The sequence below is a fragment of the Lissotriton vulgaris genome, chromosome 7 (genome assembly GCF_964263255.1).
Source record: "Lissotriton vulgaris chromosome 7, aLisVul1.2, whole genome shotgun sequence".
Taxonomy (NCBI): Eukaryota; Metazoa; Chordata; class Amphibia; order Caudata; family Salamandridae; genus Lissotriton; species Lissotriton vulgaris.
In genome coordinates this window covers 1,760,878,739-1,760,893,475 of record NC_141695.1, presented here as the reverse complement: position 1 = coordinate 1,760,893,475, position 14,737 = coordinate 1,760,878,739, and the positions used below count along the sequence as shown (strand labels likewise).

The 14,737-nt window shown below is 46.1% G+C and overlaps 1 protein-coding gene across 1 annotated transcript in view; it reads left to right on the top strand.

Annotated features, from left to right (window-relative positions):
- LOC147706607 (uncharacterized) overlaps positions 1-14,737 on the top strand; it is a 740,422-nt gene that overhangs the window by 706,879 nt on the left and 18,806 nt on the right. The window contains 2 exon segments of the mRNA XM_086929638.1: positions 9,444-9,719; positions 9,815-10,079. Coding sequence (XP_086785764.1) covers positions 9,444-9,719; positions 9,815-10,079 — 541 coding nt within the window.

The window sequence follows — 14,737 nt, the reverse complement described above, 5'->3', positions numbered from 1 at the left end:
CCTGTTAATTCTTAAGTACATAAAGACAAGGGGGGGACAGATATGATTCTTCCTGTTTCTCTTGCAAAATCAGTGAAAAATAACCCTACAGAGCACCCCGGCTCTACCCCTCCCCCTCCTACAATGTCCGGATCATGGCTTAGCAAGGGAAACACGAAGAATCTTACCATCCTCCTTGTCATCATGTGTTTGTGAATTAACAGGCTTACAGAAGAAATGTTGAAATTGAAACAGACTCGCTGAGTAACCAAGAGTGTCTCAGCCTGCTGGTCTGCTTCTGACGTCTCTGTACAGTATTAGCAGAACAGAGGTTTGGGCTACTTTTTGGTGCCTGGGATCTCCGAGAACAAAGGAGAGACAGTGTACCTGGCTCTATCTGCTCCCTCCTCCAATGGCCGAACCGCAGAGCCCGAGAGGCAACTGAGGAGCAGAGCAGCCTAAAGCGCTCAGTGAGGCTTGTGCCTTTTTTTTCAAAAAATATAAAGGAGCAGTTGGTGCTCCGATGTGTACAAGGCCAGCTTCATACACTACTGCAGTGTGTGAGCTTCTTGAAGGGAATCCAGAAGAAAAAGAAGCCGTGTACCAGCCAGCAGAGAGGGCAGTAAGGAACAGTAGTGCAGGTCAAGAGAACATATGGCCCAAATTGAAAGGATCGGTGTAGCAGGGATGGACTCTGGGGTGGAAAGGAAATACCCACAAGGTGGTACAAATGTCTACTATACACCAACCAACAATGTGAAATTACTGAAAGCCGACAAAGCAACTAATTCAAAGTGGTGGGCTGTCATGGGTGTGTGCCATCTCAACATATGGATTACAAAATGCCTCGCAGTGCAGCGCATGCACGCTGTCTCTAGGCTCGACCTAAGAACACAATTGGCAGTATTTCACTATCAGGCAAGACATGCCACACACACTAAGGCATGACCTACCTTTCACTGACACTGCACCCTGCCCACATGGGTACCTTGGACCTAACTTAGGGGTGACTAACATGTAAGAAAAGGGAAGGTTAGGGCCTTGCAAGTCGATGCACTTCGATGTCTGTAAGACCTTACACCGTGTAAGGTTGAATCTCAAGCACTCCTGTGGGTGACGTGGTCGCTGTTTCAGTGAACGTAAGGAAAATGGAAACTTTTTTTCTCTAATTTGATGTCAATATTTAATTCAATCGTTGGTTTACATCATATTGCATCATATGACCAAACATCCAAGCCGTGTCAATCTGGTATAAGACATCAATAGGAATTATTTTCAATTGTCCATCATTATTGCAAAGTTACATTATGACTTATATTCCCTATGCATTTCGAGCACAGCTCTTCTTCAGGGGTAAGTCCTGCAAGAAAAACAAACGAAAATCCGTGTATTGCTGACCCGGGAGGGAGGGAATGCATCAAGTCATAAGTTAAATGGTGGCTCATACTTTAATATGTGCGGAAAAGTAAACGGGCCACATGGGTGGTTTTAAAAGCACGTGATGAAGTCAAAAAGTGGCTGAGGAACCAACTGGAAATGTTAATGAAAGATAAACTTAAAATGGAGTGGTGCTTGTGAACTTCCTCGCAAGTCTGGTGATTACAAGGGTGACAGGAACTGGTGAAAATGCAGAGAGTGGCGATGAAAATCATTAGAGACACCAGGTGCCTGTGAGAACGATGGAAAGACGAGTGGATAAATTCGGTGAATAATCATGATAACTGCGTCCTGAGGGAACCGAGGGGAATAGAGAGTGAGGAAAGGTCCTAAAATAAAGTGCGGCTAAATGCGTGGTCGAGAGTGAGGCCATTGTGAATGGAAATAAAATGTCGTGCTATAAGGTGCCGAAAATCACTCGGTGCCGGTAAAGGTGATGCAACAAAAATAAATAAGACACGTGGTGTATTGGAAGCTAGTTGACAGCGCTTACCGTAACGTGAAGCAATAGTGGCGTACTGGAGTACGAAAGAATGACCAGCTCTATGTGCGTACGATCAGCGTGTTCTTGCAAGACTCGGAAGACGCAAGGAAAATAAACAGGGAACTAAAATAGAGAGAGGACTACACTCATGATCTCGAATGTGAGAAACTAAAACTAAAGGAAGGGCTGCGCACAAGTGGTCCCTGAGTAAAGTGCAATGGTCTAAGCGAGGAAACTAATGAACAGAGAAAGAAAGAGAAAAGACAGGTAATAGAATACAGGTTGAAAGCAGGAAATGGAATGTAGGATGGAAATAGAAATAAAAATAAAGATGAATACATGAAAAAAAGAGAGTGTGTAAATGTGAAACTAAGGACACAGAAAAAAAATCTTATGTGAATGAAAGCGGGTTGGGAAAACATGTTACAAATAATAAAACCGGCAAGTCAAGATCAGAAAAATAATGAAAGAGATAGATACTGAGATGAAAGCAACTGCTTAAGACACAGGGACAGGGAGAAATCATGTCAGGGTTGAAACTCTGTGATGAGTTATAGAAAAAAACTATATTCAAGTCTCTCATTGAGCCCTTTCGGGTGTAGGGCATTAAGTTTGTGCATCCAGTACAGTTCTCGCTGTAATAAGAACTTTTTAAGTGGGTGCACTTTCCAAGTCAACATGGCAGTACCAAACTGCTCAAAGGCTCTGTAGTGGCCGGCCTGAGTTACATTTACAGGCTGCTTACGTGGGTGCAGGCCCACCAGCAGCATTTGATTTGCATGCCCTGGGAACACAGTGCACTGTACTAGAGACTGACAAGTAAATCAAATCAGCCAATTATTGAAACACCAATCTGTACATACAATTTATAGGGAGAACATATGCACTTTAGCACCGATCAGCAGAGGTAAAGTGCCCAGAGTCATAAGAGCAACAAAAACAGGTTAGAAACAAAACTCCACAAAGCAATAAATTAGGGGATAAACCTGTGCTAAAAGCCAGGTCTAACACAACCCCCTTCCAGCCTAAAGCCAGGGTAGACTAATCAATCCCTTGATTGCTTCCCTGGTTGAGGCGGTTGAGGCGATAGAACCTAGACCTGGCCCACAACAGCACATTCTGTTCTACGCCTTTCTGAACCCAGTTGGATCCCTCTGTCCATACTCTCAGGGCCCACTAAGATAATCCATGAAGAACCCTTCTCACCTGTGGACACCATCTATAGTTTACTCACAGGTGTGTCCCAACAGGCAGACAGTACCCACATGGACAACACAATTGTGTGTCCCAGTCCACCCCCGGGTTGTGATCCTGTCCCTCCCCCACAACAGGACCCACTCTGTCCAACAGGACAGCAAGCCACAGTGGCTACTGACAGTTGTCAGAGATGAGACCCAGGCCTTATGCCTCTCTGGGTTCACTTCTCAAACCTCTGTGGCATCAGTGAGTGGGGGTCAGTAGCCCCAGGTGCCTGGCACCCTTTGTCCACTCTCCTTCGTGTCAGGTAAGGGATGGCCTCCTGACACTGACCCGCCAGCCCTTGGACTGTACCCGGTGGATGGACAGGAGACTGGGATGGGCTTTCCCTCAGCTCAATTGACAGCTTGGGATCCCCACAGGGAATGGGCACCCGGTACAAACTAGGCCCCCCTCCTGGTGTTCCTTCATGGAACCAACCAGGCCTTCAGACTGGCTTTTAGGCATCTTGGCACACAGCCCACTCCCATACCTTCTCCTCTGAGACAGGATATAAGACCCTATACTCTTCCCACTACTCTGGGTCCTATCTGGGCCATCACAACCCTCCCCTTCCTCACTTGGATGGGGAACACCTGAGCCACCTCTCTCAGGATTTAAGATAAAATTAAAAAAGTAAGCAACATACATTTCTTACACTTTCAAATATTTTACACATCAAAACATTAATAATTATATATATTATAATTTTAAACAAGCAAAAAATATAATAATATATATTGTGTCAATATAAAATACATTATATAATTTTACATTTGAAACATATACTATTCCCACAATCTTTTATTCAAAAGTAAGCAAATTGCACTACTAAAGATGTAAACAATTTACTACTCCCACTTCAAATGCAACATTAGGGAAACTATTACAACAAACGGGTACGATGTGCTATTCCCACACCAGTTAAGACAGCAGTAGGGAAAATGTTGGAATGGAAAAACTTTTTACACTCCAATGTGTGCAACAGTAGGGAAAGTGTTTGATAATGGACGGGTCAAATTTACTATTCCCTCTATATTCATTGCAACAGTGGGGTAATTTTGTATTGCGGAGGGGTCCAATTTACTATTCCCACTCGAGTCAATGCAACAGTAGAGAAACTGCTAGATGAAGGAGGGGTAACATTTACCATTTCAACTCCAATAACTTCAACAGCAGAAATGGTGTTGGATTGCGGAGGGGTAACGTTTAGTATTACCACTTCAGTCAATGGAACAGATGGGAAAGTGTTGGATTGCTGAGGGATACAATTTACTATTCCTACTCCTGTCTTTGAAATAGTAGGGAAAGTGTTGGATTGCGGCGGGGTAAAATGTACTATTCCCTCCCCAGTCAATTGAACATTAGAAACAAACAAATTCTCTGCAACACAATGAAATAATTGCAAAAAATTGTAAACAAACAAAAATATATAAATAAAATACATTCATATGACAATGTTAAATACATTTCATAAATAACTACAAATATTATTATAATTAACATTTAAAAAATGATTTAAATATGGTACTATGAGCTATATAAATAAAAAGAATTAAAAAAATGATTTAAATAAATAATTGTATTTAAAAATAATGTATTTGCAAACAATGTATTAAATAATTTTATTTTAGTTACTTCCCACCCTGTGCCCCTTCAAAACTCACCACCCGCACCAAGAACTTAACTGTAAAAAACTAATTATTTGCACTGTTAACATAAATATTTTTCAATAAACTAATTATCATTAATTACATATTAATTATGATTCAGTTATGATATATTTACTGTCCAAAATGTGCCACCACAAAACGGACAACACACTCCTAAACGTATTTTAACAAAAAATGTACTAGATAATTAAAATAATTTATTATTAACTTAAATAAAATTAACGTAGTTCCCGCCCTATATCCCTACCAAACCCACAACCCAACACTCTTCACAAATATATGTGGTAACTCCCCAGTAAGCCCATGTACACATCATTTACATGCTCCTGAAAGACCTAAGCATGTGCAGTACAGTGCAAAGGACCACTCAGATCACAAAAAGAGAAACATAAACAAATATTTTCATCTAGTCATTGGTCTTACACATTTGGAATGTACATCTGACTTAACAATAAAATATGTCCACCAGCCTTTCAGATTATTTGGGAAATACAAAAATGAAAGGAATGGCCCATCCATCTCTGAGCTCCAGGGTAATTTTAGTGAACATCATGAGGAATTTGTAGACTGACTCCACTGACACAACCCTTTAACCGTCTTCTCTGTTACCACACAATACTTGTCCACTTACTGTTTTCAAGAGAGTCACAACATCCCCAGGTTCTTCTCTCTCTATCTCCCTGCCACCACCTCCGTGAAAACACTACACTTATGAACTAACTCATCATTAATGCAAGAGTCAACTTCAGGACCCTCTTCTTATCCCACAAACCTGTCACATGGTGGGCCCAAAGCTCCTTAGAATCAAACAGCACAGCCTCCTTGCGCATTGTCTGCACTCACATAACCCTGGCATTCAGCAGACCTCCCTAGACACTGTCTGCACTCACACAACTCAGGCATGCAGCAGACCTCCCTAGACACTGTCTGCACTCGCACAACCCTGGCATGCAGCAGAACTCCTGAGACACTGTCTGCACTCACACAACCCTGGCATGCAGCAGATCTCCCTAGACACTGTCTGCACTCACACAACATTGGCATGCAGCTGACCTCCCTAGACACTGTCTGCACTCACACAACTCAGGCATGCAGCAGAACTCCTGAGACACTGTCTGCACTCACACAACCCTGGCATGCAGCAGATCTCCCTAGACACTGTCTGCACTCACACAACATTGGCATGCAGCTGACCTTCCTAGACACTGTCTGCACTCACACAACCCGGGCATGCAGCAGATCTCCCTAGACACTGTCTGTGCTCACACAACTCAGGCATGCAGCAGACCTCCCTAGACACTGTCTGCACTCACACAACCCTGGCATGCAGCAGACCTCCCTAGACACTGTCTGTACTCACACAACCCAGGCATGCAGCGGATCTCCCTAGACACTGTCCGCACTCACACAACCCTGGCATGCAGCAGACCTCACTAGACACTGTCTGCACTCACACAACTCTAGCCTGCAGCAGACCTCCCAAGACACTGTCTGCACTCACACAACTCAGGCATGCAGCAGACCTCTCTAGACACTGCCTGCACTCACACAACCGTGGCATGCAGCAGACCTCCCTAGACACTGTCTGTACTCACACAGCCCAGGCATGCAGCAAATCTCCCTATACACTGTCTGCACTCACACAACCTTGGCATACAGCAGATCTCCCTAGACACTGTCTGCACTCACACAACCCAGGCATGCAGCAGATCTCCCTAGACACTGTCTGTACTCACACAACCCAGGCATGCAGAAGATCTCCCTAGACACTGCAGCAGGAAAGAGGTGAAGTTTCTCACAGTTTATGGGGGCTCCCCGTGAGCTTCTACAATAGACCCCACCACCTCTTCTTCAGAATAACATTGAATACTCCTCTGAGTCCTACATGCAAGCTTTCACATCAGGTTTGGATCAGAAGTCAAGTCATTGTTTGTCAATCCTCAAATACTCCATATTAAAACTGCATACTCTTGTAACCCATATATACGAGGAAATGGCAGAACATGGGGCTGCAGCAAGTTTTGCAGTGTTACTCTCCACCATTTCCAAAATGCAGGGATGTGCTCCTTTTACAACAATACTGTGCATTCCTGTGTTTTCCCTAGTGCTAGATCTTAAAATAGCTGCCTAGGGCCAACACAGACACCCTTGCGCCATAGTGCAAGTGTGCCTGCGTTGTATGGAATGATTGTTTATGTGCACGAAGGGCTACCTTCCTGCACATAAACAATCCATAATGGTGGTTAGTTACTTCAATGTGTGGGGCATTCTGCAGCACACATTGAGTTAGAAAATTGCCATTATTTAATGTTTGTTCATATGCAGGAAGAGACGCCTTTCTATACATCAACAATCATTTATGGCATGTTGCCCTTTCTGTGTGTGGTGCAGAATGCAGCACACAAAGAAAAACCAGAAACGAGGAAAAATAAAGGTATTTCTCCTCACACCATTCTAACTCCTGCTATTGCATGGCGCTCCCTCAGATGTATATGTCCTTGTAAATCTGGGGAAGAGTCAAAAAGTAATGAGTGTTGCAGTGGAACATCCACAGCAACACCCATTGCATTCCCCTTTCACACACAAAACTATGTGAAAGGGTTCACAAAACGGTATGATGCCAAAAAAATTGCTTATCGCCACTTTGCAAATATAGAACAGGAATGTCGGTAAAATCGGCGTTCCTGTGACGCAATCCCCTTGTAAAAAATCCCCCCCAATGCCTTGACTGTCAGTAACTCCCATACTGGCTCTCCTAATGCCACGCGGCTTCTAAACATTTAATAAAACAAATAATACATTTTTTATATTGATTCTGTCCTGATTCTAAAAGCAGCTTACACTTCACTAAGGTGGGCAGAGGACAACAAAACACAAAAGTATCAATGGGTCTATAAATGAAAGTCTACATGTGTCACATTCAACCTAGCCGTCCTGTGGCATCCTGCCTAAAAACAGTGGAAAACAAGAAAACTGAAAAGTACCCTGATCTCAATGTGATCTAAAAGGATACCCATCAGTCACCACATGGAACGGCCCTTCATCATTTGGGATTCCTTGAAGACCAACCTCTTGGAAAACTACCTGTACATATGGAAGCTCGGATCTAATTACTTCCAATGAACCTGGTAGTAACCAGTATGGTCTAAGTATAGATGGTACTAGCTTGTGAGTAAATGTGTGACTGATTTGCAGTGCATGTGAGAAGAAATAGTGAATAGTGGTGGAAATAAAATTGGGTGAGGGAGCAATATGAAATTTTATTCTGTGTTCTGCTCACTCCTCCAATGTTAAAAAAGCAGCAAAGGTAGTCTTAACAAATACCTACCTCGATGGAAAAGGTGGTCGACATGTTTCAGCAAAAATGTATGACAAATGTGTCCATTGCCTTCATCAGGACCTAAATATAAATTATGCTACTGCAATAAGATAGTGCAACGATGAAAAAGGTACAGTGACTGCATGGGTGTCATGCTATGACATAGAAAGAGATCACCTGATTTTCTAGGTGTTTTCTTAACCTGTAGCGGTTATGCCAGCATGTCATTGGTAGGAAGACAAAAACACAGACAGACAATAGGTATAAACACTAGACACACACACAGAAAATGTGAAGTGGTTAGCAAAACCATTGATTTTACATAATATTTTTCTTAAAAAGTGGGCAAGACCCCACAGTTTTTAGAGGCAGTTCAGACACTCCCCTTATACTGTTGACATGGCACCCTATCTTTTTTCAAGATGTGCTTGGTACATACAGCTATATATACATATGGGCCAATATCTTCTTATGTTAAAGCTGCCTATCTTCACTTTCTTTCATTTTACCATCCTGTCCCCTTCAAATTCCCAGTGGTGTCTTATGACTGAGAATCCACTGTTCCACCATACTCCATCCATCATCCAGAGGTCTGAAGGGACTTCCATTTAGTTCCTTCCAGACCCCCAATGCCAGGGTGAGATCTGTTTCTCATGGATTAAACTTCTTTCACTGGTCAAGCGAGGCTCTGCCTTGATTTCTGCTGAATTGTGTGACGACCACACTCAGTTTACTTCTTCTCCTCATACTGTCTAGTTGTTTATGCCCTTGAGTAAAGTGTTTTGATTAAAGGCAGCACAACATGCTCCTGGAGAATGCTTGGTTAGAGCTGTAATGTCAGGCTTGAGGGTGTTATTGTGCTGTTAATGGTCTGATGTCCTTATGCCAGTCTTCGAGGACAAACTGTTACGGTGCGCAGCAAAGCAGCTTTACCTGGGCTATGATCAGTGAATGGTGGGTTCACTCTTGGAAGGGGTGTTTGAAATCCTGGGTCCCTCTGTCTCTCAATATATGCATTAGTTTGGGCCAGGTAGCAAGAGATGTGAGAGCAGGGCTTTAATGAGGCTTTAGTGTCATTCACCTAAGGCTCATTCCTGTTTCCAACAAGGACAGGAAACGTCTCTTCGGATTAAGGCACCCATAATATATAATTGAATCCATTTAATAAAGCGCTGGACCTATGTGAGATTGGGGGAAATCCCTGGGAAGTGTTGTCTTTCTATTGACCTTCACAATTCCTTTTCCTGATCTATCCTAAAGGAGATGCATAGTACACTTCTCACAATATAATCCTGTCTCTTTATTCTGGTTGCAGAGCCGGTGACTAAACCCACAGTGAAATATATCAGCTCACAGCTAGTGGAGAACCAAGGTCCTGCAGAGATAGCCTGTGACACCTCGACCGCGGCTATCACAATCCTCTGGCACTTTAATAGCACTTCGGCTCTACCTGGAAATATAATTCAGTCTCCAAACAACAGAACTCTTACCATGTTCAACATATCCCGGGGGGATTCGTGGATCTACCAGTGCCAGGCCCTGAACTCCGTCAGCAGCAGCACCAGTGACCCCCAGACTCTTACTATCGCCTGTAAGTAACCCCAGGGTTGTCTCTCTCCTGTCTCCCATCCCTTTCTCTGGTAAAGACACTCAGAGCTCACAGACCCTCTCTCTGTGCCATTACAGATGGACCGGAGGACGTGAAGATTGATCCACCAGGTTCTCAGTGGTTACAAGTGGGGACAAAACTCTCTGTATCCTGCACTGCGGACTCCTTCCCGGGACCAGGGTTCCAGTGGCTTCTCAATGGTACTGATCTAAAGAGACCTGGTAGCACATACACCATTGAGAAGGTGTCTTCACAAGATGATGGGAACTACACATGTGTGGCTGAGAACACAGTCACCGGCCTGTCTGTGGAGGCTTCTGTCTTTATAACTGCAATTGGTAAGTAGTCCAGGAATAAATAGACCACTTCTGAAATTGAAGATGTGAATTTAGCACAGTCGGAGCCACCCTCCACTACCCGGCAGTGACATTATACAGCTTGGGGTGGAATGGCTTTATGGGGGAGCGACCCTTGACCCTGACTCAGACATGTCACTCCCCATGCTGCACAGCACCACCTGTTGTGCCTGTGTACCTTGCTCCCTACCATCGCTGTTGCTTCGAGTTCGAGGCCCTCCCCCACCTGCAGGCTACCACCTGCGCCTCATCCCTGATGGCCAGTGGGTAGCCATAAGTTTCTGTGTGCCCCTTATGATTGACTGCCTGCCTTCTGTTTTTTCTTCTGTACCTTTGTTGCCAGTGTAATTTCGTTTTGCCCCCTGTGCCCCTATTACTGTCTGCCTTCTGTTTTTTCTTCTGTACCTTCATTGCCAGTGTAATTTAGTTTTGTCCCCTTCTGCTTGATTTTGTTGTATTGTTCTTTTTCCATTTTTAGCCAGTATTGTGCCCTGCGTTGTTTCCGCCTGTCTCCGCTCTCCCTTCCCATCGCTAGGTCCCCTGCAGCCCCGCCACCGCACACCAATTCGTCCCTCTCACCCTCCCAGCTGCTTCTCCCTCCCACCTCCCCTTCTTAAGGCAGCCGCTGTGCCTAAGGCAAGCCCGTCTGCACCTGTCCGCACCTGGGCCATGCCTAGTGCCTGACCCCTGGTCCCCGCGACCGCCACAACGAACAACGCCCCTATGATACAAGCACCCTCCAGGCACTCAACACCGGACGATCACACACCTTCTTCCTGGCCGCCCCGAAGCACACCCAAGGACCCTTCTCCTGCCAGAACTGCAGCTTTACCAGCCTCCGAGCCACCAAACCATCCGCCGAGAATGGATGCAACCAACTCAGATACATCCCACTCAACACCCGCTCCGCACGCAAACACGCCGTCGAACTCTCGGATCTGATCGACACCTCCACCCCAGATGTCACCTTCCTGACAGAGACTTAGATGAACGCCTCCTCTGTGCCCGACATCACCATAGCCATCCTGGACGGCTACAAGATCACCCGCAGGGAATGCACCAACGGAGTAGGAGGTGGAATCGCTATAGTCCACAAGAACACCCTCAGGGTTTCTACCAGTACCGACGACACCCTCAGCACCGCCGAACACCTGCACTTCCAGATCCACATGGACCCCAACACCACCCTCAAAGGAATGCTTGTTTACAGACCCCCGGACCCTGGCCTCAGTTCAGTGACTCCATCGCCAACTTCGTCAGCATGCACGAACTGGCCTCCACAGACTACATCCTGCCTGGAGACCTGAACTTCCACCTCTAGAATACCAACCGCACCAACTTCACCACCCTGATCGACAACCTCGTTAACCTTGGACTCAGACATCTCATCACAACGCCCACCCACTCTGCTGCCACACGCTCGACCCCATCTTATCCGCAAGCTCCCACATTTCTTTCAGTCACAACACCAAACTCCACTGGACTGACCATCGCAGCATCCACTTCACCTTCTGGAAACCCCCAACGCACCACTGCACTCAACAGATATGCTGCCACAGCTAGAGCAAAGTCACTGATGTCCAGCTTAACACCACCCTCACCCGGAGCCCACCCGCCGACCCTACCGACACCGACAGCACCGCCAGCGACTTCAGGCAATGGATCGACGATTGTACCAAAACTCTTGCCACGATCAAGAAACACTCCAACAGACACATTGACAAGAAAGCCTGCTGGTTCACCGCAGACCTCCAGGCCTCCAAGCAAATCTGCCAGAAACTAGAGAAAAAATAGCAGCGCGTACAGACACATGACAGCCATGAGGCCAACAAGAATGCCATCCGCAGGCACCATTACCTCATCAGAACCACCAAAAGGGCCTCCTTCAAGGACCGCCTCGACAACAACCCAAACAACAGCAAAGAGCTCTTCAACATCGTGAAGGAACTCCCCGATCCCAGCTCCAACGCCAATGACATCCCACCATCGCAAGACCTGTGCGACCCCCTTGCCACCTTCTTCCACCGCAAGATCTCAGATATCCACAACAGTTTGAACAACCTGGCCGCCTTGATAGCCAACGACACCTCGGACCCCCCGGCCACCATCCGCATCGACCCCATGCTCACCTGGACCAACATGAACAAAAACTATACCATCAAAATCATGAACACCATCCACACCGGCTCTCCGTCAGACCCGTGCCCACACCACATCTTCAACCAAGCTAGTGCCACCATTGCACCCCATCTCTGCAAAGTCATCAACATCTCCTTCGAGACTGCGACCTTTGCGGAGGGCTGGATGCACGCAGAGATCAACGCCTTACTCAAGAAACCCAAGGCGGATCTGAGAAGCCTCATGGACTTCCGGCCCATCTCCCTGCTCCCATTCCCGGCGAAGATCATCGAGAAGATCGTCAACAGACAACTGACCTGCTACCTCGCGGAGAACTACATCCTGGACCCATCCCAGTCAAGGTTCCACAGCAACCACAGTACCAAAACTGCCCTCATCGCCGCCACCGATGACTTCAGGACCCTGCTGGACAATGGTGAAACCGCAGTTATCATCCTCCTGGACCTCTCAGCGGCCTTTGACACGGTCTGCCTATGCATACGCCTCCACAATGCAGAAATCCGAGACAAAGCTCTGGATGGAACGACCTCCTTCCTCTCCTGCAGAACCCAGAGCGCCCGCCTCCCCCATTCCATTCCAAAGCCTCACCGCCACCGACAACATCGGCTACCTCCTCGATCACGGCAAAATGGCAGCACTCATCCTCCTGGACCTCTTGGCTGCATTCAACACCGTCTCCCACCACACCCTAGCCAAAGACTCCATGATACCAGCATCTGCGTCAAGGCCTTCGACTGGATCTGCTCCTTACTCACCGGCAGAACTCAGTTGGTCAGCCTCCCTCCCTACCTCTCAGTACTGACAGAAACCTACCCAAGGGCTCCTCTCTCAGCCTCACCCTCTTCAACATCTACATGCTCCCCATGCAACCATGATCAGGAATGATGGGTTCAATATCTTCTCATATGCCGACGACACCCAGCTGATAATCTCCCTTCCCAATGTACCCAATATCACAAGACACGACCGGCAAGAAACAATGAAAGCTGTTGCTACCTGGATGAAGAACAGCTGCCTGAGACTGAACTCATAAAAGACAGAATTCCTCATCCTTGGCACTACCTCTTCTGCATGGAATGACTGTTAGTGGCCCTCTGCCATTGGAAATCCCCCGACCCTGATGGACCAAGCACAAAACCTCGGCATCGTACTAGACTCATCACTCACAATGAACCGCCAGATCAATGCTGTCTCCTTCACCTGCTTCAATAGCCTCCACATGCTTTGAAAGACCTTTTGATGGATCACAACCAAATCCTGAAAAACTGTCACGCATACATTTATCAGCATCAGACTGGACTACGGCAATGCTGTCTACGCCAGAATCAACAAGAAACTCCTTCACCAACTCCAGACTGTCCAGAACGCCACAGCCATACTGATCCTCTGCCTCCCCATTTGCAGTCACATCATCCAACACCTCCGTGATTTCCAATGGCTTCCAGTCAAAAGAAGAATAACCTTCAAACTCCTCACCCATGCATATAAGGCCCTTCACAACATCGGACATGCATACCTGAACACCTGCATCTTCTTCCACGCACCCAAAAGACACTTCAGATCAGCCCAGCTCTCACTGGCCACATTCACATGTATAAGCAGGACAAGAAGAATAGGAAAGGTCTTCTCCAACCTCACAGCCAAAGCCTAGAACACCATCCCCCTCCATCTCCGGCAATCTCCCACATTGACCCAGTTAAAGGGAAGACCTCAAGACCTGGCCCTAGGGTGACACCAGCACACAACTGAGCCATCCCCCAGCACCTTGAGACCCTCACGGGTGAGTAGTTGCACTTTACCAACCCTCATTGATAGGACTTGCTTAGATTAGCTACATGATCTTGCTTATCTTACAGACAACCTCACCTTCTCTGGTGCTTCACTACACTGAGAGGGACAAGTGTTATAATGGGTACACTATGGAGACAGATATGGACCTATTACTTGTGCAAGACAGTTTTAGGACTGAGTAGTGATAGAGAAACTCTATGCATGGTATTCAGATCTGTAAGTTGTAGTACATTTAGTACTACTACAAGAGCACTTCCAACATGCTTCAAACTGGCAGTAATATACCTACATGGGGATGTCACCACCTTTTCTATCTTATCTGTGAGGAGATCTCTACCCTAATTGTGGAGATTCCCACAGTAAATTTGGGAGAGACAGCTAGGAGTGGATAGAAAATAGGGTACACTTATTAAAAGAGAGGAAGGTTTAAGAGAGGACTAAGGAGGAGGTTAGATAAGGTGAGGGAGGGATTTAGGGAGGGGCATGCACTTCTCCACAAAAACATAGGCCTCTTTCTATTCTCATACTGCTCTTCTACAGTTATTGCAGCCAAAGGAGACCCATTACAGTTCTAAGTGTACTCCAGCTGAAGGAAGTGGCCCTTAGGGGCCACCCGGGTTACTTACAACCACCTGCTATTGCCTTCCCAAAAATGAAGAGTCAGTCAGACAGTAGAGAATACAAACTTACATCTTTATTAGCAATACCATCTTA